Here is a 26,912-nt window from a genome sequence, read left to right on the forward strand (position 1 = left end):
AATTTAAACCTTTTTAAATTCGTAAAATTCAATATCTTATAAGAATATTATTTTTAAACATGAAGATATCGATCATGATCGATTTCTTCATGTTTTATAATAATTAAAAGTGACCGAGTGATAAAATCATTTGTAACTATACTTCTAAATTATTTTCATCATTTCAATTCAATTATTATTTTCTACAATTTTTAAATAAAATTCTTCTTTAAATGAATTATTTTTAATAATTTTTGAAAAAGTTCTTCTTTGCGAATTTTTAAATCCATTTGTTTACTATTTGATTTTACGTGAAATTTCCATTCTTCGAAAATTCTTCAATTAAATATATATACATATTAGAAAAAGAAATTTTAAATAATTTAAAAAAGAATTCAATTAAAATTAAACTTTTTCAAAAATATTAATTCTACAGAGTTATTAGTAAAAAGTTTAAATGATTTAAATTTTTAAAGATTTTAATTTGAAACCTTTTCAAAATTCAATTATTTCTATAAATTCACGCTATTATACTTTTATAATATTCAATTATTATTATCTAAAATTTATTTCTATTTATTTCTTTTATTTTTATCATTTATTTATTTATAAACTGGATAAAAATAAAGAAAAATATTTCGAAGAAGGAGCAATTATTTATTTAAATATACCATAAAATCGATACTAAAACACATTAGCTTTTCTCTGTTTAAATATAATTTCAAATCAATACTTATTATTTAAAACAATATTTATTTATAATATCTATTTAAGTTAATTTCATCCTATAGATTTATAATTATTTCTAAAGGCAGGAAAACTTAAATAAAAAAAAATTTTAGTACCTTAAAGTCGATATTCTTTTTTTAAATAAAATTATATTTTTAAAAATTTTAAATACCCTAAAGATTTTAACTCTAAGATTTTAACTTTCTTTTAACATTATTTTCCTTTTTTTTATTGAAACCTATCAAATTCTAGATTTTTTTAGATATAATTTCAAATAAAAGCTGGCAAACAATTCTTTTAAATACTTTAGGAAGGAAACTATTTTTTCATTCTAAAAAAAAGTTCTTTTTTCTATTGAACTATTTTTAAAAATCCATAGATTTCTAATTTCTATTGACTTCTACAAATCTTATGAACTTCTTTAAAAGAACAAAAGTTAACAAGTTTTTTCTCAAATACTTTAAAAATTGATAGTACTTTCTTTCGAAAAGAACAATTTTTCTTCTTTTTTACAAAATTTTCATTTACAAAATTTTACAAAATTTTAATTATTTTATTTAATTTATTTAATTTATTTAATTATTTACAGAATTTATTTAATTACTTATTTAATTCTATAATTCTGTATAAAAATGGAACTTGTTATTCTATAGATTCACATGAATTTTTTTTTTATTTTTACAGATTTTGTTAACTTTGATAAAAAAAAATTTTCATTGCAATAGCGTCAAACGTTGAAGAGGTAAAAAAAAACCCTTCACACAAAAAAAAAGAAAAACAGTGCGAATGAGAGAAGAGACGGAGAAACGGTGAGAGACTAAAAAGACCAGATGTTGTAACGTTTAGCGTCGACGCGTGTGAGTAAGTTTGCTAAGAATTCAGAAATGGGGGAGTGGAGAGACGAGAATGAAAGAGGGACAAAGCAAAAAAAAAAAAAAAAAAGAAAAAAAAGAAAAAAAATAAGGGGAACAGAAGTAAGAAGCGGGGGTTCAATAACAGGAGCAGGAAAAAAGGACAGAAAAAAAGAGAGAATGAGAAGGAGAAACTGAGAGGGTTAGGGGGAAGGAGCGGGAGATGAAATCTTTGTAGCGGATGTTGGGAGGTGTTTTTATGAAAGGCGAGCAGTATATGCGTTGACGTCAATTATGTAGGTGCCACGGCAGATAACCGCCAATGGACTGCGTATAGAGATCTCCTTAATGGGTTAGGTTCAGGTCAGCGGGGGTTATCGTTTCTAGCAGGGATTTTCAGAGAGTAGAGAGAGAGTGAGAGAGAAATATAGTCACGATCGTCGCAAGTCAATGAATCGCGCAGGGTGTGCGGGACATAAGAAAAACATTCGTCGTGCCTGCTGTTAGCATATATGCACTCTGCGAACTCACCGACCAAGAACAAAAGGAAAGGTGTCGAGAAGAATATGGAGAAAACAAAGGAATCGCAACTACATATCTTTATTATAACTTTCAAAACAAAAATTAAAATTTCAACCATTTACGACTAATTTATTTCTAATGTATTATTTTTTCATTGATGATGACAATTTTTTAAATCTGAGACTACTTTATAGTTTATAATCAGCGAATCCGAATTTTATTTTCCTTCTCCGCCATCTTGGATCCGACATTTTCAAATTTAAATATCTGACTGTAGATTCGTATAATAAACTCAGAAAATTCTAGTAATAAGTTTCAAGCTTATGTATTTGAACAATTTTTGTTTTCCGCCATATTGAATCCGCCATTTTGTATTTTAAAAAACTGACATCGAATTTTTAATCGCAGCGAAGTCAAAAAACCTTCAAGCAAATTGGATCAAATTTTATTTTCGTAATTCGACATTTTAAATTTTAAAAATCTGACTTCGGATTCATAATAATCAACGGCCTAATTTATTTAAAAAAAAGAAAATTTTAAATTAATTTCCACTATGAATTTGAATAAATTGAGTCAAAATCCGCTTAGTAAAAGGTTAAGTTAAAGAAACAGAATAAACTATAATTGAATATTAAAAAAAAAACGTTGCAACTTAAATTAACAACAAAAAAGATTAAATTAATCCATTTTTGGACTAATTTTTTCCAGGAACAAAAATGTGTCTATAAATCAAAACTAAAATAATCATTTTAAAAATATTTTGATAAAATAATTCTTCCATGGATTATTTTAATCCTTGATGGATTATTTTAATTCATTTTGATGTTAAAATAATACTCCACAATTTTTTATGAACACAACTTTTCAAGTTTCATATATAATCATGAATAATAATAGAAACTTTTTTCTAAAATTGATTACTTCTACACACTAAAAAAAAAGTTTTACTTTTAGCCTGTTTTCGAGGCTGAATTTAAGGTGTAAACGGAGTCAGCCCCATTAAACAAGGACAGACTTATGTGAAATACATGGGCTGAATTTAAGGTGTAAACGGAGTCAGACTTTTTTTTTCTTGTGTAAGTACGTTTTTAATTTAATAACATTTATTTTAAAATTATACCCGAAATTTTTTCTCTATTCTGTGGACTCAAATTTATGCTCGTAAAGAAAATTTTTTAATTTATGTCGTTCCTATTCAATTTAAGTACACTTTATTGCCCTAGGCCAATAATGGACACTTTAGGCCCTAGGGTAATAATGGGTTCTTTATTGACCTGTGAGCAAGATCAATAAAGTTCTACGATTTTTATTAAAAATTTTACAAATTCAGATTTGTCACAAAACATTTAATTTTTTCCCCTGATTTACAGACAAAATTCTGTTTATTATTACATTAGAAAACACATGAACACACTAGATTATATCTTTTTGAAAAATTCGATTTTTCATCAATTATTGAATCAAAATTCTTCAACAACTGGAAATATTTTTAAATCTCTAATAAAATTAATTGGCAAAATTGAGTTTTATTTTTCATTTTTCACAAAATTTCCATTAATTTGATAATTCTTTAATCATTTCTTAAAAATTCAATTACATATATCTTTAAAAAATATAATAAAAATGTCTTCGAAACGCATAATTTTTTAATAAAATTATTTAAAATTTAAATAATTTAAAAAAAAACTGAATGAAAATGTTTCTTAAACTAAAAATTTTGAAATATTTTAAGTAAAATTATTAAAAACATAAACAATTTTTTAAATAATAATTAATTTTTTTTCAAAGTAGGAATTGAAATATTCAACAATAATTTTAGTATAAAAGCTTCTAAAATTAAATTAATTCTGAAAATTTCAACTACACTTTCAAAAATGGAATAAAAATTTCTCCGAAGTCAATAATTTTTGAAGTTTAAATAAAATTATTTGAAACTTAAATAATTTAAAAAAAAACTAAATATTATAAATTTTTCCGCAACCAATAATTTTAGAATTTTAAAGAAAATTATTTAAAATTTAAACAATTTTTTAAATAATAATCAATTGTTTTTGTAATTTTTTCAAAGTAGGAATTTGAAAAATTCAATAATAATTTTAGTTTAAAATATTCTAAAGTTCAATTAATTAAGAAAATTTCAACTATTTTTAACTAAAATCTTTTATATGTTAATTATTGCAGATAACTTTGCAGAAAGTTATTCTACTATGTATATAATTATTTACCGAAATAAGAAAAAACAAGTTTTTCTATCAAAATTCATTGTTATTTAAAAAATTCTGAAATTGGAAAAAAAATTCAAACAAGATTCAAGTTTCTGACGTTTTTTAAGAATGTTTTTCGACAACTGAAATTTTCAAGTTTGCAATGATTTTTAATAATAGAGACAAAAAATGGTTTTTAAGTTCTCTTTATTGTTCCTCTATTCTCTAATAATTAAATTTTTATTTCTTTTATGATTTATTAAAAGTGGCTAATTCCATGAAAAATTATGATTTTTACACAAAAAGAGCATTTTTGCCCACATGAGTGGTAAAATTTTTTTAATAAATATCTAGTAATTTATGCAACTCAGGCGTACTATGGTCACTTTACCTACCTGTACATGTGGATACTAAGTTCCCCCTTGTAGCCCAGCAGTCAATAAAGTGCCCATTATTGCCCTAGAGCAATAAAGTATACTTTATTACCCTAGAACTTAAAGTGACCATTATTGCCCTAGGGAAATAAAATATACTTTATTGATCTTGTTCACAGGTCTGTAAAGTACTCATTATTACCCTAGGGCAATAATGGACACTTTATTGACCAGCTGGGCTATATTAGTGGAGGGCAAGTATTCCACTAGACGATGTGTGAAAATTCACCTTCCTGAACGTATACCAGGAAATAGAATAATTACAGATTTTTATTTCGAGTTTCAATGTTTCAGTGATAAGAGTTTAGAGAACTGGGCGCAAAATTGAGTAGGCGCCTAAATCTTATCAGCTAATTATTAAAAATATTACTCAACAATCAAGTATATTAGAAATTAAAAATATTCTTTATTTGTAAAAAAAAGTTTTCTTACCGTAGCAGCGGGAAGCGTTGGCATCGGCTGTGAAACAGGTTCCAGACCGACCCTCATGCGTTTCGCATTGTCACTCTCATTTTCGCAGGCTGTCGCTAAAATTTGCTCAGCTTGCACTGAGGTCAAGTGTGCTGGTGTTGGTCTCGCCTATAAACAAAAAAAGGCAAAATAATTTTAATTCCTCCTTTCAATTTTCTTGCGCGCAAAAATTTCCACAAGAAAAACAAACTTACAGCATCCCAAGCAGCTCCTTCTCGTCCGCGTTTATTTCTTCGACAACTCTTGAGATAGGTCCTGATTCGTTTTCGAGCGCGTTCAGCAAATTCCGGGAATTGTCTCGTGCAACTGTCGATGATCGCCTGGATCTTCTCCTTGGGTTGCTTCGAAATAGGAACAATACGATCGAGATTCTCGTCGACGAAGAGCCTCACGAACATCTACGGATGGGTAAGCAAAACCAAAGGCGGAATGATAAACGAGTTCGTGCTTGAGCCGCGCGTGGTGCTTTAAGGAATTAAGAATTTAGCGGCAGGAGAGAGGGGCCCTGGCTCTATTAAACTAATTGTAATTAATTAAGAAGCAGTGGCGGCTGTAACGGCTCACGGCCAACTGCACAGCCATAGCTTGTGGGGGCGTTCCGCAAAAAAAAGAAAGAAAGGAGAAAAAAACAAAGAATAAAAAGGAACAAGAAAGAAACTAAGAGGTAGAAGTCGAGGGAAAGGAGAAATTTATACCTTCCTTCTTTCCTCTAATTTTATCTCCCCTTCGCTTCTTTTGTAACCATAAAAGTTAATTCTTTTTAGTTTCGCTCTTTCTCTCTCTTTCTCTCTCTCTCTCTCTTTCACCCTTCAAAGTTGCTATATATTTATAACAAGAGGTTGATTATGCAATTTTCCCCACATCCCAATTTTCACTTTCCACAACTTACTTTTCAGTTTCCAATTCGTATTTTCCACCCTCAGTAACAAAGAATCACAAAATTTTTAACATCCTGATCAAGAAACATTTTCTTCGACGTATTAGACCTATCGTTTGGAATTTTAAAAATCTACTGTCAGATTCGTAATCAGCGACTCTAAAAACACCCGAATAATAAGTTTCAAGCGAATCCTGTGAGTTTTCAAAAATGCGGTCGCCATATTAGATCCGCCATTTTGAATTTTGCTATTCTGACTTCAGAAACTTGTTTCTTGCACTTTAGGTCATAATATCTCAAAAATCTGAAGTGCTAGGGCAATTTTGAGGTAATATTTAGAATTAGGACGTTAAAAATCTTCAGAAAAGTATTTTTTTGGTTTTTTCCTTAGATTTACCAAAATTTTTCGGCATAAATAATGTTACATTACCGTAACGTTCAAAACTAAAACAAATTTAATTTTTGAGAGGTATACTTCTTAAACATTAAATTTTTTTTAAATCTTCAGGAATTTAGAGCTTACACCTAACGCTAAAAAGAATATTCAAAAAATCACCATTAACTACAAAAACAATCTACATCTAAAAATTAAACAGTAGCATTTCTAAAAACTTATTCTACATTTCTACAGTAATTAAGAATTAGTTTAGTGCTTTACTTTACAGTATGAGGATTTTTCTTAAAACTACCTGTGGCCCCAAAAAATACAAACTGAAAATTATATTTCCATCTCTTCCACAAGAATTTAAAGCTATTTCTGTGCTCTAACATAACCCTGAAAAGAATTTTCCAAAAATTAACTGCATTCGTAAATATTACCTCTCATAATTTTTCCACGCTTTGTTAAAAAAACACAATTTTTTAGAGAAAGACTAAAATATTTAAAAACATTACGAAATGTATTAAAATTTCCTGAAACATAAATAAAGATTTTAACCCAATTTATTAAATACCAGAGAAATTTACAAATCCGTTAAGTACTTTAGTCTCTACGTTTGTCTAAATTTCAAAAAATCCTATTTAAAAAAAACTGAAATATTCAAAAAAATACTTAATGTATTAAAATTTTCTACCACATATATCGAGATTTTAACCCAATTTATTAAATTCCAGAGAATTTTACGAATTCGTTAAGTAGTTTAGTCTCTACGTTTGTCTAAATCTCATAAAATCCTGTTTTTTGAAGAAAAATCCAAATATTTCAAAAAGTACGAAATGTATTGAAATTTCCTGAAACATATATACCAATATTTGAACCCAATTTATTAAATTCCAGAGTATTTTAAAAATCCGCTTAGCAGTTTAGGCTCTAGGTTTGTCTAAATGTCAAAAAATCACAATTTTTTAGAGAAAGACTCAAAAATTTTAAAAAATACGAAATGTATTAAAATTTCCTAAAACATAAATAGAGATTTTAACCCATTTTATGATATTCCAGAGTATCTTCCCAGGTAAAAATGATACGTACAAAATTCGTACGAATTTCGTTCAGAAATCTGTCCAGATTCGTTACAGAATTCCTATCGAATTCAAATGAAATTACTAGTGAAATTCGTGTGGCGTTTTGAAACGTTTTTTCGCACGAATATTCGTGCGAATAGTACCTAAATTTTTTAAAATGGATTTTCAAAAAAAAATTTCTTTCGAAAATCCGTATGGAAATTGGCACGGAAATTCTGTTGAAAATTTCTTCAAAAATTTTCGGCCAAATTCCCTTACGAATTTCGTTCAAAATTCAGGCGAATTACGAACGGATTTATTTTCGAAAATTTTTATAAAATTCTGCTTGGAAATTCATATGGAATTCCTCACGAAATGTCAGCTGAAAATTTCCTCAAAAATTTTCGTGCGAAATTCCATACGAATTTCCGAGCAGAATTTTCTAAATATTTTACAAAAGAAATCTGGTGGTAATTCGTTCGAATTTCATACGAATTTCATACGAAATTCGTAAGAAAGTTTCGCCGAAAATTGTTGAGGAAATTTTTAGTTGACATTTCGTGCAGAATTTCCCTACGAATTTCCGAGCAAAATTTTATAGAACTTCTCCAAAATAAATCCGTTCGTAATTCACTCGAATTTCATACGAATTTCGTATGGAATTTCGCACGAAAATTTTTGAGGAAATTTTTAGTTGACATTTCGTGCGGAATTCCATACGAATTTCCGAGCAGAATTTTATAAAATTCTCGAAAATGAATTCGTTCGTAATTCGATCGAATTTCCTACGGAACACGTGAGGAAATTTGTTCGAAAATTTTTTAAAAAATTGTCAAAAGAATTTTCGTGCAAATTTCCATACGGATTTCCGAACCAAATTTTTTTTTGAAAATCCATTTTTAAAAATCCGGGTAGTATTCGCACGAATATTCGTGCGAAAAAACGTTTTAAAACGCCACACGAATTTTGCTAGTATAATTTCATACGAATTCCGTAGGAATTCTGTACGAATTTGGCAGGATTTCTGAACGAAATTCGTACTCTCTAAATCTGAATTAGCTAAATTCCACTAATTTCCCAGCGATAAGTATATCACTGATTCAATTAGCGTATATACGCTAATTAATCAGTGAAATTTCACTAATTAACAGCGTATATACGCTAATTGAATCAGTGATATACTTATCGCTGGGAAATTAGTGAAATTTCGCTAATTCAGATTTAGAGAGTATGAATTGCGTACGAATTTCGTGCGAATCATTTCTACAATATATATCAAGATTTTAACCTATTTTATAATATTCCAGAGGGTATTACAAATCCTTTAAGTATAGTTTAGGCTCTAGGTTTGTCTAAATGTCGATGAATCCAATTTTTTAGGTAAAAATCCAAATATTTCAAAAAATACGAAATGTATTGAAATTTCCTGAAATATATATCGAGATTTGAACCCAATTTATTAAATTCCAGAGTATTTTACAAATCCGTTAATTAGCTTAGTCTCTGCGTTTTTGTCTAAATGTCAAAAATTCGCTATTTTTCAGTTTTCTTTGCTTAAATTCTATAAACGTATCAAAAATATTGAATTTAAACTTAACAGAATTCTTTCATTCATCATTCTTTATCCAACAAAAAAAAAATTGAGCAAATACGGTTAAGATTTACTTGAGTTATTGGATTTTATCTATAATTACTCGATATTTCGAGAATATATATTTGCGGTTTTTACTTTTTACCTTGGCAGCGATTCTTTACCGCGAATCTTGATTTTAAATAGCTTCGAATTGTAGTACCCTAAAGTAGCACTAAATTAGTTCTAAATTCTGTCATAAAAAATAATTCTTTGGGAAATGGTACTTGTAGGTTTATCTATATAACCTATATTTGAATGTATCTAAATTAATTAAGACAGTGAAAATATTTTCGAACAATAGATTATTGCAAAAAGTGCAAAATATACTTAATGATAACCACCGGGGGGTAGAAAGGAACTTTATTTATTTTTTTGTTTCATTAAACTCACATTGAAGGCTTTGAGACGTTCTGGATCGTGATGTCGTGGATCGAGCCTCTCATCAGCGTCCTCGTCGTCGTCGTCCTCGTCTTCTTTATTGCCGCTGCTGCTCGTCTCATCGTGAGCACTTCCCGTTCCTTCGCCGCCAGCGGGACTAGATTCTCTGTCTCTCTCCGATCGTGATGGTGTGCTCGATGACGCTGGCGGTGGTGTTTTCTTCAGGCCCATCGTGTATGATGCCCACAATGAGGCCATATCCTCACCACCCACTCCTGCAACGTTGCCCAAATTTGGAACCGCACCAACCGACAAATCATTAATTTCCGACGAACCGTTTCGTGAATCTGTAACAAAAAAAAATTTTGGTATTTATTTTTTTTGTTAATAGACAGAACCATGTGATTCCCACGCTCGAAATGGGACAAAAGTGGATTTTTTTGGTAGTCATGCTTATGAATAAAGATCAAACTTTGCGTGACACGACTGATTAGGTGGGATGTAATTTTTTGCTGATGTTCTACCTGTTGATCGATATTTTTAAACTTTGTGCTTATATACTCATGATTTTAACCCAAATTTCCGCTTTTGTAGCCTAAATTCAAAAAAATTGTGCCAATTCAGCTAAAGATTTTGCAATTTGGAATCAATTGGTAAAAATACCGCGTCTTTTCGAAAAATAGAAAAGCTTCAAAAAGTATTTTTGTGGAAACATCCTCCGTTTGGAATTGAAAGTCAGAACGACGAAAACAAAGCTCTAAATGAAAATAATTCTCCAAATATGTCGATTATTAGAAGTAAAGACATATTCCTTGTGAGAAGAATTCCTTTTCACAGTGACAGGGACTCTAATAGTTTAGCTTCGAGGACTTCATTAAGGCCAAACGTTCCGTTTTCGCAGAACGATTACGCCATACCTGGTAACCTCTGTTTAGAATTCCTGAACGCGCCCGCAAACCATAATCGTTTCAACTCTTTTGCAAAACTCTCGCAGCCCTGAGCTGAAAAAAAGACAGAAAACAACAAAAGAAGAGAAATTTCCATGTAAAAATAAGTGATTCTCTTCTCTCTTTTCGGGAAAGGATGATAATGGCGATGAATCATCATCATCATCCTTTCCCGAAAAGAGAGTAATAAATTATTTCCTTCCCTAAAAATATACATTAATCCCTAATCTGCATCAAAGAATACAATGCTTCAATTAAAAATTCCAGTTTCGATTATTAACTCTAGGGTAATTTTATTTTATTTCATTTTTTTCTCTTGCGTTTATAATTAAAAGAAGAAGGAAAGAAAAGAAAAGGGGGTCATCCTTTTCATGTTGTTTGATACGTGAGAGAACTTTTATAGCTCTCCTTGGATCCGGGATGCATTTCACAGAAGGACTTTACCCTGGCCTTATTACGGGTTACCAAAACCGGTAATCCTGCTAATTCGATGGGGCGCACGTCCTTATGGGTTTTTGCTCCTTGCCCCACGGCATAAGACAACCACTTTCGTTAAAACCATCCAATCTCAAAGTGCCACTAAACTCTAAGCCTCCCCATCTTCCCTGCTCTTCTTTCATGGTCAAAAGGATCATTGAAGTCAATTTTAGAAAAAACGCCTCATATACTCATTTCCACTATTGACACCTTTATCCGAAACAAAAGCGCACCTAAAAAAACAAAAAAAAAACAAAAAAAAACCTTACACATTATCCTACCATCTAATTATTAGACCATTGAAATAAATTTTCGTTTCGCATCTAGACCTGCAGATGGATTTTAATGAAAAAATGTTTCCAAGAGTTTCAAACGAATCAGATCAATTTTAAAAAATTCGTCCGTATTATTGAATTTTGAAAAATTTACATCGGATTTGTAATCAGCGACCCCAAAAACCCCCGAGTATCAAGTTTCAAACGAATCCGACCAATTTTCAAAATTCGTCCGCCATATTGGATCCGCCATTTTGAATTTTGAAAAACTGACATTGCATTTATAATCAGCGATCCCGAAAACCCCCAGGTCACTAGTTTCAAGTGAATCTCATCAATTTTTAGAAATCCGTCCACCATATTGGATCCGCCATTTTGAATTTTAAAAATCTGACGTCGGATTCGTAATCAGCGACCCCAAAAACCCCCGAGTATCAAGTTTCAAACGAATCCGACAAATTTTAAAAATTTGTCCGCCAGATTAGATCCGCCATTTTGAATTTTGAAAAACTGACATCGGATTTGTAATCAGAGACCCCAAAAACCCCTAAATACAAAAGATGACGAAAATTGAATTTTTCTAAAAATAAAGTAGGAAGTTAAAGAGTTAAACATTTTCAAAGATTTAAATCTTGAAGCCAAACGAAATTTTAAATATTCGAAAATATTTCAATTAGGGATCGTCCATAAATTACGTAAGAGATTTAAGGGGAGGGGGGGTCGGCTAGATCTTACAAACAATAGAAAAAATGTCGCTAATGTATGTAAAATATCTTACGAGGGAGGAGGAAAGGAGGTCAAATTTTTCAAAAAAAAAAATCTCTTACGTAATTTATAGACGGCTTCTTAAATACAAAATTACATTTATTTAAAAACTCAACAAATTTCAAGAAAATGTTAATAAAGATTTTTCAAAAATTAACTGTTTCAGAATTTTCAATTATAATAATTAAAAATTCAAATTTTCGCATATAAAAATAATTTCAATTTGAAAAATTTGGAAACTTAATTATCTATAAAAATTATAAACATAACGCTTACAAAATTCAATTATTTTTGAAATTTTAAGGTTATGCTCATTTTTAAATTCGACAGGGGAACCAGGGAATTTTATAAAAAAAGCACTGAAAAAGTATCAAATTTCTAGAATGACTGAAAAAAGAATTCTTCAATTATGAAAAACTTATAAATCAAAATGAATTTAAAAATAATATCTGGATTTGTTTTGTTTCTGTAATAACTTTTTTAAAGTTATGAATTATAATTATCTTACATAGAAAAGATTTTAATTAAAAAATGTTCCATTTTTCAGGAATAATTGAATTTCAGAATAGAATTTTCAACTAAATGTTTTCGAAATTTCACTTGGTGGGAAAAAATCGAATAACACAATATTTATTTAAAAAATTATTTAAGTTTTAAATAATTTTCTTTAAAATTCTGAAAAAGTTAGTGTTCCGAGAAAATTAAATTCCATTTCTCAAAGATACTTCAATTTTTAAAACAATTTTATTAAAACTTTTTGAATTATAATTCTAAGAACTGCTACTAATAATTCTTCTAACACTCAACATTATTTTCTCTAATTTTTAACTAAAATTCTTCTCTAAATCGATTATTATTTTAAATAATTTTGAGAAAACTTTTTGAAAATTTAATTTTCTAATTGTTTAAGAAACTTTACTTAAAAAAATATGTGTAAAATTCATTTGTTTTCCATTCAATTTTGAAAAAGTTTTTCAATTGAATACCCACTTTTATAATGTAATTCGAAAAAATAATTTAAACTGAAATTGAAAACTTTAATTGCTGTAAAGAAATAAATAGTAAACAAATATTTATTTTAAAAAATATTTTTGTTTTAAATAATTTTATTTAAAATTCTGATAAAATTATAGGTATCTGAGAAAAAATTCAATTTTTTTAAGAATCTTTAATTTTTAAAACAATTTTATTGAACAATTATATGAAATTAATGGAAATTTTGTGAAATTGAATTGGAAATTATTAAATTTGTTACAGAATTCGATTCTAAACTGAAACCCATATGAATTTGGTTAAATAAAAGTTAACCTAAAAATCTTCATCACTTATAACTGCTATGTTTCATCTAATTTTCTAAGGAATCTCTAAAAAGTTCAGGATACAATTTTTCTTGTTTACTTTTAACCCAAATAAACCCTCCATACTCTAAAATAAAAAAAAGGTGGGGAAACAGAAGTTGTTATTTTTTTCTCAAGGATTTTCCAAAAATCACGAAATATCAACTAAATTAATAATTTCTCGCCTTAATAGTAATTTTTGTCTCTTGATAATTGTTCATTTTAATATTAGACGATATTTAAAAAAGATTCCAAAAGGGTTGCAGGCGGGGAAAGCAGTGATTTTGAATTTTTCTGTCGTAGATCTTCCTAAAATCCTGGAATTTCATTTTAAAAAGAACCAAAATTACTGCTTTCCCCAACTTGGAACCACTTGCAATTTTTTTTAAATGTCTCATAACATTAACCCTTTGAAGAATACATTTTTCTAGTCAATGAATTTAATAACCAAGTACACTTTTTAGGGGGTTTTCAGAGTCGCTGATTAAGAATCTGAAGTCAGATTTCTAATATTTTCAAAATTCAAAATGGCGGATCCAATATGGCAGACTTATTTTTTTAAAATTAATTAAATTCGCTTGAAATTTGTTACTCGTGGGTTTTTGGGGTCCCTGATTACGAATATGAAGTCAGATTTTCAAAATTCGATATATTTATATATTATATTTATATATATAGTATATAATAATATAATATAATATATAAATTTCGAATTTTGAAAATCTGACTTCATATTCTTAATCAGCAACCCCAAAAACCCCTGAGTAACAAGTTTCATGTAAACTTGAGGAATTTTAAAAAATAAGTCCGCCATATTGGATCCGCCATTTTGAATTTTTAAAAATTGACCCCATATTCGTAATCAGCGACCCCAAAAATTGTCTAGACATGATCCTCAAAGTATTTCGTATTGTTGTTTAGACACAATTACATTTATTGTAAAAAATACTGCTTTTTTAAGTTTATTTATTTATAACAATTATTGTATCAACAAAAAATATTTTTTTTCTGTTTTTTTATAGTAAGGATTGTTTCCCGGATACATGTAGTATGCTTTTTGTCAATGAAACAAATGAAATAGTGCTTGAAAAATGCAAAAAAGTGGAGAAAAAAAGGTGACACTCAGGAGTGACACTATGTCGCAAAGGGTTAAAATAAATAATTATCAGAAGAAAAAAAAAGGTGTGAATTTGAAATTTTGAAAATATTAATCACCATGAAACCGCATTGGAACATAAAACTGTTTCTTCCACAGTGTTGAAGAGACTTTCCACTTGTCTGATCCGCGAAGACATGGGTCTTGTGTGATCGGAAGCCGAAACGAAATTCCCAGCAAAGTCGAATAGAAACTTTTATCTTGATGAATGCGATGCGGAGAGTAAAAGGTTATCATCCAAAGAGAGAAATATGCCACTACCATATATGAGAGTCGAAGAACAAAAATTGTACGAACAAGGTGCGTTCCTTTAAACAAACTATAAACACGAAGCGAATTTAAAGACACGAAAAATTACGTTTCGCGATAAGTGTAATAAAGAAATGTTATAGAGGAGAGGAAACGGCTTTTTCTCCTTGGAACGTCTTGCACAATATCGTGAGGACCGTTTTGCGGCCCTGAAGGTTGCTGTACTTGGCTATACGGTACCCCTCTCAACGTACATCTAGGATACCGTGTGGCCTGAGGCGAGAGAACGCTATTGCGCTAAAGCTTATGAAAGAAGAAGAAGAAGAAGAAGAAGAAGAAAAATAAGAAAAAGACGAAGAAGTACCAAGAGTGGAGAGATGTGGGATACATACGAACAACTCTAGCCTCACTTAGAAAGCCGGTTGCCAATCTCTATATACACACTCGTTTTCTGAACTCGCCATAGCAAGTCGCATGAACCTGAAATTAACTGCCCCACCCCGTTCTCTCGACCTCCTGCTGCATAAGGAATCTTGAAACGAATATATATCTCAAAGGGGCTCTTCTTCCATTTCAAGTTGAGAAAAAAAAGAGAACGAAAGAGAAAGAGAGATGATTAAAATAAAATCTAATGAAAACGTCATTCCTGAAGGCCTTCCTACTGTTCTAAATCATTTACGATACCAAGGTTAATATTACCGATGATTAAATTCCCTGGGATTTTATGAGAATTTTAGTCTTTCCTCAGGATCACGTAAAACGTCTATTATAGAGACCAGATTTCAGTTCCGCTTTGTAATAACTTTATATAGGTTGACAAAGGGATAGCAGGGCTCGAACCAGTGAAAATATTTAAAAATACGAACTTTACGGACCAAAAATGAAAAGTAAGACCATTTACGGACCAATTAATGACAAAAGTATAACCAGTTCGAGTAAAATAAGAGAACATTTTACTTAAAACTATAAATTAAATTTTTCATAATTCTATAAAACTCCGAGTCTTCGACTTAAAGTGATCGATTTCTTCATGTTTTATATATAATAATTAAAGATGCCCGAGTGATAAAATCATTATCAATTCAATTATTATTTTCAACAATTTTTAACTAAAATTCTTCTTTAAATCGATTATTTTTAATAATTTTCGAAAAAGTTCTTTGACAATTTTCAAATACATTTGTTTAAAATATTCAATTTTACAAAATTTCAATTATTCGAAAATTCTTCAATTAAATAAATACTATTAAAAAATAAAAACTTAAAACAATATTAAAAAAATTCAATTAAACTTTTACAAAAAAATTAATTTCAAAATTCAATTATTTTTAAAATATCACGCTATATTTCTTTTGATATTCAATTATTATCTCAAATTTTAACTGAAATTCATTTTTCAATCAATTTTTATTAGAAAATTCTACTAGAATTCTATTATTTAAATAGAAATAAAATAAATATAAATAATTTATTGAATAATTTAATGTTATTTTCTTAAAATTTAATTCCCATAAAGAATCGTAATCAACAAATTTTCAAACAATTGAATTCTATCAACGAATTTTAATAAAATTTTTAAGAATAATTAGATTTTTCGAAAAATTTTCGAAAAATTCGATTAAAATTGTATTAAAAATAATTGAAATTCTACAATGAGTTTTAATATATCTGAAAATAATTGAATCCCTAAAAAGAATTTTATTACCTTTGAACAATATTTAATTTTTGCGAAGAATATATTATTACTCTTGAAAATCATTGAATTTTTGCAATAATTTGAAACTTTTACAAAATTAAATTTTTTTTTCGTGTTTTTAACTAAACATCTTCTAGAAGTCCATTCTTTTTAATAATTTTTTAAAATGTTCTTTAAGAATTTTCAAATCCATAATTGTTTACAATATTCAATTTTACAAAATCTCAATTATTCGAAAATTCTTCAATTAAATATACAATAGAAAATAAAAACTTCAAATAATTTCAAAAAAAATCCGCAATTAAAGTTTCTCAAAAGAAATTAATTCCACAGTATTGTTAGTTAAAAATATGAAAAATTCAAATTTTCAAAGATTTTAATCTGAAACCTTTTCAAAATTCAATTATTTCTGAAAATTTACTCTTTAATACTTTTAAAATTCAATTATAATCTAAAATATTTTAACTGAAATCCATTTTTTAATCAATGTTTATGAGAAAATTCTACTAGAATTCAATTATTTAAATACAAAAATAACAATTTATTGAATAATATTGCATGTTTCTGAAAATTGAATTCTCATAAAGAATTTAATCTATAAATTTTTAAATATTTGAATTCTTTTGACGAATTTCAATAACATTTTTAAGAATTTTTTCGAGGAATTCTATTAAAATTGTAGGTATTACAAAAATAATTGAAATTCTGCATTGAATTTTATTATTAATGAAAATAATTGAATTCCTAAAAATAATTTTATTATTTACGAAAATAATTGAATGCCCGTAAAAATTTTATTATTTATGAAAATAATTGAATGATTGCGAAGAAATTTATAAAAATTTTGTGTAAATAATGAAATTCCTGTGAAATTTTTATTATTTTTTAAAAATAATTAAAAGTTTGTGCAGAATTTTATTAAATTTTTTTTTAAATAATTGAATTTTTTTTGGAAAATTTTATGAAAATAGTAGATATTGAAAATCATTGAATTGAGGAAAATCTCTGAAAATAGTTGAATTTCGGAGAAGAATTTAATTATTTCTAAAGACAATTGAAATTTTGACAAAAATTTAAAAAAATTTTTGAACATATATAATTGAATTTTGTATGATAAGAGTTTTATTACTTTTGAGAATAATTGACTTTCTGCAATCATTTGAAATTTCTATAAAATTCTCCAAACTATATCGTACAATTTACGAGCTTTTCATCCTTTTTGAATCAAATTACGGACGCATATATAAAAAATTTTTTTTATTTTGCGGAAAAAAATAAATGGTAATTTTTCAATTTTAAATCAATTTTCACTATAAGGAACAAACAAATGAAGACTAAATAATAAATATTACAATAAAAATTGAGATATAAAAAACGACGATATTATAACAGTTCGAAGGTCAAAATGTTTTTAGTAAAAAAATCACAAATGACCGAAGAATTTTAGGTCAAAAATATCAGCTAAAGAGGTATAGTTAAGCTTAAAATGTAAGTCAATTTTTTGTAGTAGAAGCCTCAAAATTTCTTAGAAATTTAGATGAAATATATAGCAGTTAATAAGTGAAGAAGTTTTTTAGGTTAACTTTTATTTAACCACTAAAACCTTTATATTCATATATGGATTTCAGTTTAGAATTGAATTCTGTAACAAATTTAATTTTCAATTCAATTTTACAAAATTTCCATTAATTTCATATAATTGTTCAATAAAATTGTTTTAAAAATTGAAAAATCTTAAAAAAATTGAATTTTTTCTCAAAATTTTATATATATTTTATTTAATTTTTATACTTTTATTTTTTATATTTTATTTAATTTTATTTATCAGAATTTTAAATAAAATTATTTAAAACAAAAATATTTTTTAAAATAAATATTTGTCTACCTACTATTCATCTCTTTACAGCAGTTAAAGTTTACAATTTCAGTTCAAATTATTTTTTTGAAATAAGTTACATTATAAAAGTGGGCATTTAATTGAAAAACTTTTTTAAAATTGAATTGAAAACAAATGAATTTTAAACGTATTTCTTAAATAATTAGAAAATTAAATTTTCAAATAGTTTTCTCAAAATTAGTTAAATTTTTGAATAAATGTAATTGTATTTAATTGAAACATTTTCGAATATAGTTAAAATTTCGTATATTTCGTATTTTGTATTTAGGGGTTTTTGGAGTCGCTGATTACGAATATGAAATCAGATTTTCAAAATTCAAAATGGCGGATCCAATATGGCGGACGAATTTTAAAAATTGGTCGGATTCGTTTGAAACTTGATACTCGGGGGTTTTTGGGGTCGCTGATTACGAATCCGATGTCAGTTTTTAAAAATTCAAAATGGCGGATCCAATACGGCGGACGAATTTTTTAAAAATGGAAATATTTGAATTTTACAATGAATTTTATAAAAATTCCTGAAAATAATTGAATTTTTATATTTTCAAACTATGGGCAATACTTTGCCATACTTTGTCAAACCTACTACCATATTTCGCCATCCTTTACCCATTGTTTGCTATCTTTTATGCCCATACTTCCATTTCAACACATGATAATTGCTTACAACAGATCGATTCTCAAAAACGATTAAGAATCAGGTGGTGTGAATATGAAAAGCAAAAAGAAAAAAAGTCGAGTGGCAATTGTATTATAAATTGTCAGCACCCTTTTCTCTATGCGGGAGATCAGATAAGAAATAGAGATACCTTAATAATGTATGAGGTGTTAACTTACAGGTACTCTAGGAGGAAGAATTCAAAAGGTAAAAGAGGGGTTGGGTTGGGTATTGAAATTGAAATAAGGAGCTTATGTTGAAGAGAGAAGAGATCCACTGAATGTGTCTCCTCCCTACACTGACGACGGCTGGTTCATTACGCAATGATCAGGTCCAAGATATATAAGTGCGCAAAACCTGTTTTCTATATAGTGCTTGCTGATGATGGGTAGAGGGGAAGCTGCTGTGCGGTGAAGCAAAGACAAAAAAAAAGTGAATGATCCTTCCGCAATCTCGCCTATCTAACTGAACCACGGGACAAGTATCGTATATTAGAATAGCAAATCAGATTTATCGACCCCCGAACATCTTCCGCGTACCAAATTGAATAGAGATTTAAATCACTTTTTTTTCTCTTTGAAACAAATCTAATTTTTTGTTTTTTTTTCTTTGAATCTAACATTTAAATATTGCTTTAAAATATCAACATGTTACGAAACATTTACGGAGAAATAATATAACGGAAACGTCACTGTATTATGGATCCCCAGTGGTCAAAAAACCATCATTGTTTTAAGAACGTTTCAAAGACGTTTTCAGATCTTTTCATGTCTGACAAATAACGTTCCAAAAACGTTCCATTGTTTTTAAAACGTTTTAAAAACAATGGAACGTTTTTGGAACATTATTTGGCAGACATAAAACGTTCTAAAAATGTTTTTGGAATGTTCTTAAAACAATGATGGTTTTTTGCCCACTGGGGAAGATCTGTTATACCATTTTTCATTGATGAAGTTGTAACCATAATTATGGTGACAATAGAGCATTGTTACAAACAAATTATAACATTATAATTCCATTATATTTCTTATGTCACAGATTTGGAATAATGTTACGGAACTGTTCTGAAACTACAGGGTTACGATGATATACGACAGTCTTCAAAAATATTTCTGGAATTGAGTTTGAATAATGTTCAGTAATAGTTATGAGTATTGTAAACTGTCCTGTCGCTGTTTAGTTTTGGAAGATATTTGCAACTTCAATTAAGAAACATTGGAGTATTAGCTTCACTGCTAGAATACCTTTGGGATGACCCTAAGACATCCTTTGCTGAACCTTCTTGGCTACATTGTAAACCAAACATATAACTACTAAACATCAAAAACAAAATCTTCCTAATTGTTGCCACGCTTTTTTTCAATTGAAATTCCCTGACGTTTTCAGGTTTTTCAGGTTAATAAACGGAATTTTTCCAGGTTTTTAAAACTACATTTATTCTTTACCAAATTAAATAACTCTTTATAATAAATTTTTTATAAAGACATGGACTGTCATATGATACTGTATTCCGCACTATTACATTTATTTATTACTCAATCAGGGTTACCACAAAAATTTAATTTTGCTTTTCCCTGATTTTCAGACAAAATTTTTACTTTTTCCTTATGACCCTAAAACATATTCTGAAACACACTTAAAATAATTAGATACGAAAAAATAAAATTTTCTATTACATTTATTTACAAATTTCTTCAAAAGTAAAATTATTCGATAACATCAATAACTTCATTTTTAAATAAACATTTAATCATTATTATTTTTCTAAAGTAATCAAAATTTTCAAAACATTCAAATTCAAAGCCTTTTGAAATTCAATAACTTAGAAAAATATTATAAAACATGAAGAAAAATATTGTTGCTGTAACTTCTTCAGACTTCCCACTCGATAATTAAATTTAAAAAAGTAGCAAAAAGTAGCTTTTAAACTAAAAAAAAAGTAGTAAAAAAATAACAATCGAAAAATTAAACTTTACGACCAAAAAAAAAAAATCGTTATATAGACGCTTTACAAAACTGACAAAAATTCCATTATAAATTTTTTATTTTCCGGACTTTTTCCTAATTTTCATCAAAAATATTTACTTCTTTCTTATTCTGCTAATAAATATTGAAGTCCTGCAACGAATTTTATAATTCATGAAAGAATTTAAATATTTATAAAAAAAAGTTAATTCTTGTAAAGAATTTTGTAAAAATTTTTAAATAATTGATTTCTTTAAACTAATGTTATGGAAATTCCAATTTAAATAATTAAATTCCTCAGAATTTCTAAAAAGCATTTTATTATTTAATTGAATTCTTGCGAACGATTTTATAAGAATTTTTTTAAATAATTGAATTTCCAAGATATTAATTTATTACTTTAAAAATTAGTTAAATTCTTGTGATAAATAAATATTGTTATTTGTGAAAATAATTGAATTTTGCAAAGAATTTTATCAAAATTCCTCAAAATAATTGAATTTTCGGAAATAATTTTGTTATTTATCGACATAATTGAATTTTTTCGAAGAATTATTTATGTAAATAATTGAATTCTTGGGAAGAACTTTATTAAAATCTAAAAGAATAATTGAATTATTTCAAGAAAAATTTCATTAAAATTGTATTTAAAATAATTTCGATTTTTAATAATTTCTGAAAAAGTTCTTTAAGAATTTTGAAATTCATTTGTTTACAATTCAATTTTACGTGAAATGATGATTATTTGGAAATTCTTCAATTAAATATACATATTAGAAAAAATTTTTTTTAATAATTTCAAAAAAAAAATTTAATTAAACTTTTTTAAAAACATTAATTCTACAGAATTGTTTGTAAAAAGTTTGAAAGATTCAAATTTTCAAAGATTTTAATTTGAAACCTTTTCAAAATTCAATTATTTTTATAAAATTCACGCTATTATACCTATACTTTTATAGTATTCAATTATTATCTAAAATTTTAAATGAGATTTATTTTTAAATCAATCTTTATTAGGAAATTCTACAAGAATTCAATTATTTAAATAAATAGAAAAATAAATAATTTATTAAATAATTGATTATTTCTTAAAATTAAATTCTCATAAAGAATTTTATCAACAAATTTTTAAATAATTGAATTCTTTTGACGAATTGTAGAATTGAATAAAAAATAATTAAATTCTGGAATAAATTTTATTTATTTATACAAATTTTTATACTTTATGAAAGTAATTAAATGATTGTCTAGAATTTTATCAAAAAATTTTTTTAAATAATTGAATTATTTTGGAAAATTCTTGAAAATAATTGAAAATCTTCCAAGAATATTATTAAAATTTTGCATAAATAATTGATATTCGGAGAAGAGTTTTATTATTTATAGAGATAATTGAAATTTTCAGGAGAATTTTTCTTAAATTTTGAACATAATCTAAAATTTTAACTAAAATTAATTTTTCGCAAATTTTAATTAATCGCAAAAGGTTTTGAAATTTTTTATTTAAAAACTGTACTAAAGTTTGTGTTCTTATAAATAAATTATATTTTTATCTTTATTGAGAATCCACATTTATTTTCAAATTAAAATGTTAAGCTTTTCGTCCATTTTTATCTTTATTTCAACAATTTTTATAGTTCCCTAAAAGTCCCCTATTTTTTAATTTTCAGTCCTCTATTTCCCTTAAAATATTTAAGAAATCCTTAATTGTAAATATATAAAAATGGAATTTCAAAAGACTATGAGTAAAAAATAGGGAGTGATCGCAGGAAAATGTAGAATTGAAAAATGGTGAATAAAAATAGTCGAGATTCGTAAACGATTTATAAGCATACATATATATATAGCTTCTTATAATTCGCAGAAAAATCATTTTCATTTCATTTTTTTTTTTCGTATTTTTATTTCCCGCTACGAAATTAGTTTTCTTTTTCTTTGTTTCGACATGGTGCTGGATAATTTACGAGCTTCGTGATAGAGCTGATAGACGAATCGAGTAATGTTTCATCGTTTAACTTTGCGGAACAAATTTGTTTACCTCTCCCCCTTTCCCCTACCATAATTTCTCTCCAACTCCCTCTCTCTCTCACTCTTTCTGATTCTTTTCATTCGTTCGATGCTCTCATCCAGACTAACTAACGCGTTTTTAACTTTGTTTTTTTTTTCCTTTTGATACCGACTCTCCCCCTTTGTTTACATTACTGATCCCAAACACTTGAATACATTATGAAGGGAGACACTCGTTTTTATCCGCTCCAAATTTGGAGGAAATTGTATAGGACACAAAGTGAGACAAAATTTCTGCACTTGAAATTTAAGAGAAACATTAGAGAACCAAAAATTAATTTTTTAATTTTTTAAAAAATTTGTTGCTTTAGTTTTTTTTTGTTTAAAATCGAGAAAAGTTGTTGATTTTGGTGTTTTTTTTCATCGATCATAAATTTCAAGATTTAAAACTTTCAAAACGGAAGTTTCAACGACACATTGCTAAATTTAGTGTGAATTCATCATTAAAAGATAAAAGAAAAAGGGGAAATTTTCAAAATAGGGTAAGTTTAGGGGCCAAAATTAAAAAAAGGTACTTTTCGGGAAATAGGGGACAGACTGTGAAGCCTACTAGTTTAAAAACCTAAAAAATTATATATTTTATCCATAGACCCACATTCTTTGGTGCTAAACTATTTTTGCCTATGGACATGGTTTGATAGCTTTTAGCAGTGATAAAAGTAAAAGTAAAGTAAAGAGTAAAGTAAATAAATTATTAAAACTTTTATTTAAAAAAAAAACTTTTTTTTTTATTTTATAAAGAGCAAAGTATAGAAAATGATGTTTAAGTGAAGTGAAGGAAACTAAAAGAAAAAAGAATGAAAAGAATTAAATGTGAAATTTATGAAAATGGACAAAAAGTATTATGAAAAATGAGAAAATGGAGGAAAGAGGCAACAAAAGTGGGACAGAAAAAGAATGCTGTGGGAAATGAATATCAAAATAGATGTAGCAAAGCTCTTTGGCAAAAAAAACAAAACGATGTGTAGAATATGGAAAAAAGGCCATAAAGCGAGTTCTTTGGAAAATAAGCAGTAAAAAATCAAATATTAAATTCAGACAAAGACATAAAAAAGGTAGGAAAGAAGGAAAAAGTAAAAAAAGTTTGGAATACATAGTATGAAACCTGAGTTTCAAGAAAAAAGTGTTGTAGGAAAAAAAGTAATGAGTAGGATACAGATTTTATTAAATAGACATAAAAAATATAATGGAAACAAACAACTGAGGAAAGGAGAAAGAAACGTGAAGTGAAAAATAAAAAATGGGACGCAAAGAAAGTTATTGTCAATGAACGTTAAGAGTGGTATACGAATTATGAGTATTTAGACATAAAAAATCCTCGTAGAGAAAAATAGTATATATATATATTTGAAAGTGGGATATAGAAAATAGCACAAACGACATAAAAAATGTCCGCTTGAAAAAAACACTAAAAAGTGAAATGTGAGATCAAGAAAAAGGGACATAAAGAAAAGTTATAAAAGATGAAAGGTGGTGAGAAGAAAAAGAAGTAAAAAGTGGGGTAGATTATGGAAAAATGACCCTAAAATGTCGTAAAAAATAGGGGAGATTAGGTGCAGTTGACACAATTTTGAGAAAATTACTGACTATAATGATTAGAGTTTAAGCTTAATTTATTTGTCCTCATGATTCAATTACTGCAAGATTATTTACTTTTCTTTATTTTATTTTTTGAATTTATTTTTACTCCAAACATGTTATTAAATAAAATAGAAGCATTTGAATGACAACGTGTGTAATTTGTGTCAAATGCCTAAAGTTAGTGTCAGTTGACATTTGATACAATCATCAACCACTTTTAGAAATTGAAGGCGAATAATTTTTTATTATAATTTTTATTGACTAAATAGTCTGAATAGTGCATTTCCTAAATTTAGATTATTTATTAATTAAAATAAAAACAAATAGTTGGGTTTTTTTAATGTGAAAATAGTTATAAATACTCTGAAAACTAAAAACTAGGGGAACATAGTCAGGGTTGAACCGCACCTTTTGATCTTTGTTTGCAACATTTTTTAAAAAATAAATTCAGACAAACTAAGTTATGTTTAAAAAATCTGCAAAAGAGGAACACTTTTGTTGAACATCGTCAATTGATTGGTCTAAAATTATAAAAGTTATAAACATTTCAAAAAAAAAGTCGTAGTCAAGGTTGGACCATGTCTGAAAATTGAAGCACTTATTATTCAAATTCAGCAACCTCAAGAATCTTCATTGATAACGAAATTAAATTTTTTTAAAGAAAATTTTTCTAAAGACCGTTTTTGAAAAAAACGATTTTTTCACAAACGTGCAAAGGGATTAAAGATGAATATGAAAAATAGGAGAAAAAATAGTGCAGGAGTAAAGCTTAAAAAAAGTTAAAAGTATGTTGCAAAGTGCAGAAAATAAGTCATTAAAAGTGTTTCTTAAAATGATCAATTAATACTGAATTGTAAGTTCCATGAAGTGGGACAAAAACACCTGTGAAAATAAGCAGTTAAAAATACAAAGGGACATGTAGAAAATAGAGAAAAAAAATAGTAGCACAAGAGATAAGAAAGCAAAAATATTTAATGGTTGGGAATGAAAAAAAATTGTGTAACATGACAAAAAAACATGAATACCCTAAAATAAAATTCGACTGAATGATTTATTTAAAATGTAAGATACTTGAGTTACACATAAGAGGTTAAAAAAATGCCATTAGCAGTGCAATGAGTATAGTGGAGAATTTTCTTATTATTATTATTATTAATTTTTTTATGAGACCGCAGAAAAAGGTGTTACCTGTGAGTGTGGAGTTGTTAATGGTGTTGTTTGCCGTGGAAATGGCCGATTGGCTGGTGACAGGTGTACCAACGGTGGTGGCTGTGGTTGTCGAGGAGTTATTTGGCGAGAGGGCCGCGGTGGCAGCCTGAGCCTGTGCCTGAGCCTGCTGCTGATGAAGATTATAATTCCACGCGAGCAGCATCAACTTCAGCTTATCCGCGTCTTTCATGAGCGCGCCTGCCGGAATTAAAAATGCCAATTCGATTTTTAATATATATTTTTTTTTCAAATTTCCTAAATATTATAGCAATTAACCCTTTCGTGCCTCCGGGACATTTTATGTCCCACTTAGAAAAATTTATGTTATTCTTATAAAAGTCAACCAATTAATTTGCGGTAAATTTCTTTCTATTCCGAGTGTCCGCTGCTACAATTAAAAAAAATTGATAAATTACGTAGTACGATTATAATTATTATAAACAGTAGGTAAAATATTTATAAGAAAATAGCGAAATCTAATTTTATGTCCCACTTAGAAAAATTTATGGTATTCTTATAAAAGTCAACCAATTAATTTGCGGTAAATTTCTTTCTATTCCGAATGTCCGCTGCTATAATTAAAAAAATAATAAATTACGTAGTACGATTATAATTATTATGAACAATTAGGTGAAATATTTATAAGAAAATAGCGAAATCTAATTTTTCAAAATATCCTCAAATTCGCTTAAAACTTTATTCGTATTCAGGGGTTTTCGGGGTCCGGTCACTGATTACGAATCTAAAGTCAGATTTTTAAAATTCAAAATGGTGGACATTTTTTTCAAATCTGATCAAATTCACTTGAAACTTGTTATTCGTGGGTTTGTAGGGTCACAATTTTGAATTTTTTAAATCTGACCCCCGAGTAACAAGTTTTATGTAAATTTGAGCAATTTTGAAAAAATGTCCGCCATATTGGATCCGCCATTTTGAATTTTCAAAATTTTGAAAATCTGACTTTAGATTCGTTATCAGCGACCCCAAAAACCCCTGAGTACCTAACAATTATTATCAACAAAATCCAATCGCTGGGTTTCTCAGGGTCACGAAAGTGTTAACAAAAAAAAGTTTTTTTTTGTTTCTAAAATTTCTAATTTTTTTTTTCGTTTTCC

At 27.6% G+C, this 26,912-nt stretch overlaps 1 protein-coding gene across 2 annotated transcripts in view; it reads right to left on the bottom strand.

Moving 5' to 3' along the window:
• The window catches only part of LOC122502299 (nucleolar protein 4-like), a 119,277-nt gene that overhangs the window by 13,108 nt on the left and 79,257 nt on the right, over positions 1-26,912 (bottom strand). For both annotated transcript variants that reach the window (XM_043612278.1, XM_043612277.1), the window contains exons 3-6: positions 25,777-25,995; positions 9,531-9,865; positions 5,385-5,588; positions 5,152-5,298 (exon numbers count right to left, since the gene is read on the bottom strand). In XM_043612278.1, coding sequence (XP_043468213.1) covers positions 5,152-5,298; positions 5,385-5,588; positions 9,531-9,865; positions 25,777-25,995 — 905 coding nt within the window. The remainder of the gene's footprint in view (positions 1-5,151; positions 5,299-5,384; positions 5,589-9,530; positions 9,866-25,776; positions 25,996-26,912) is intronic.

The sequence above is a fragment of the Leptopilina heterotoma genome, unplaced genomic scaffold, assembly GCF_015476425.1.
Source record: "Leptopilina heterotoma isolate Lh14 unplaced genomic scaffold, ASM1547642v1 Lhet_227, whole genome shotgun sequence".
Taxonomy (NCBI): domain Eukaryota; kingdom Metazoa; phylum Arthropoda; class Insecta; order Hymenoptera; family Figitidae; genus Leptopilina; species Leptopilina heterotoma.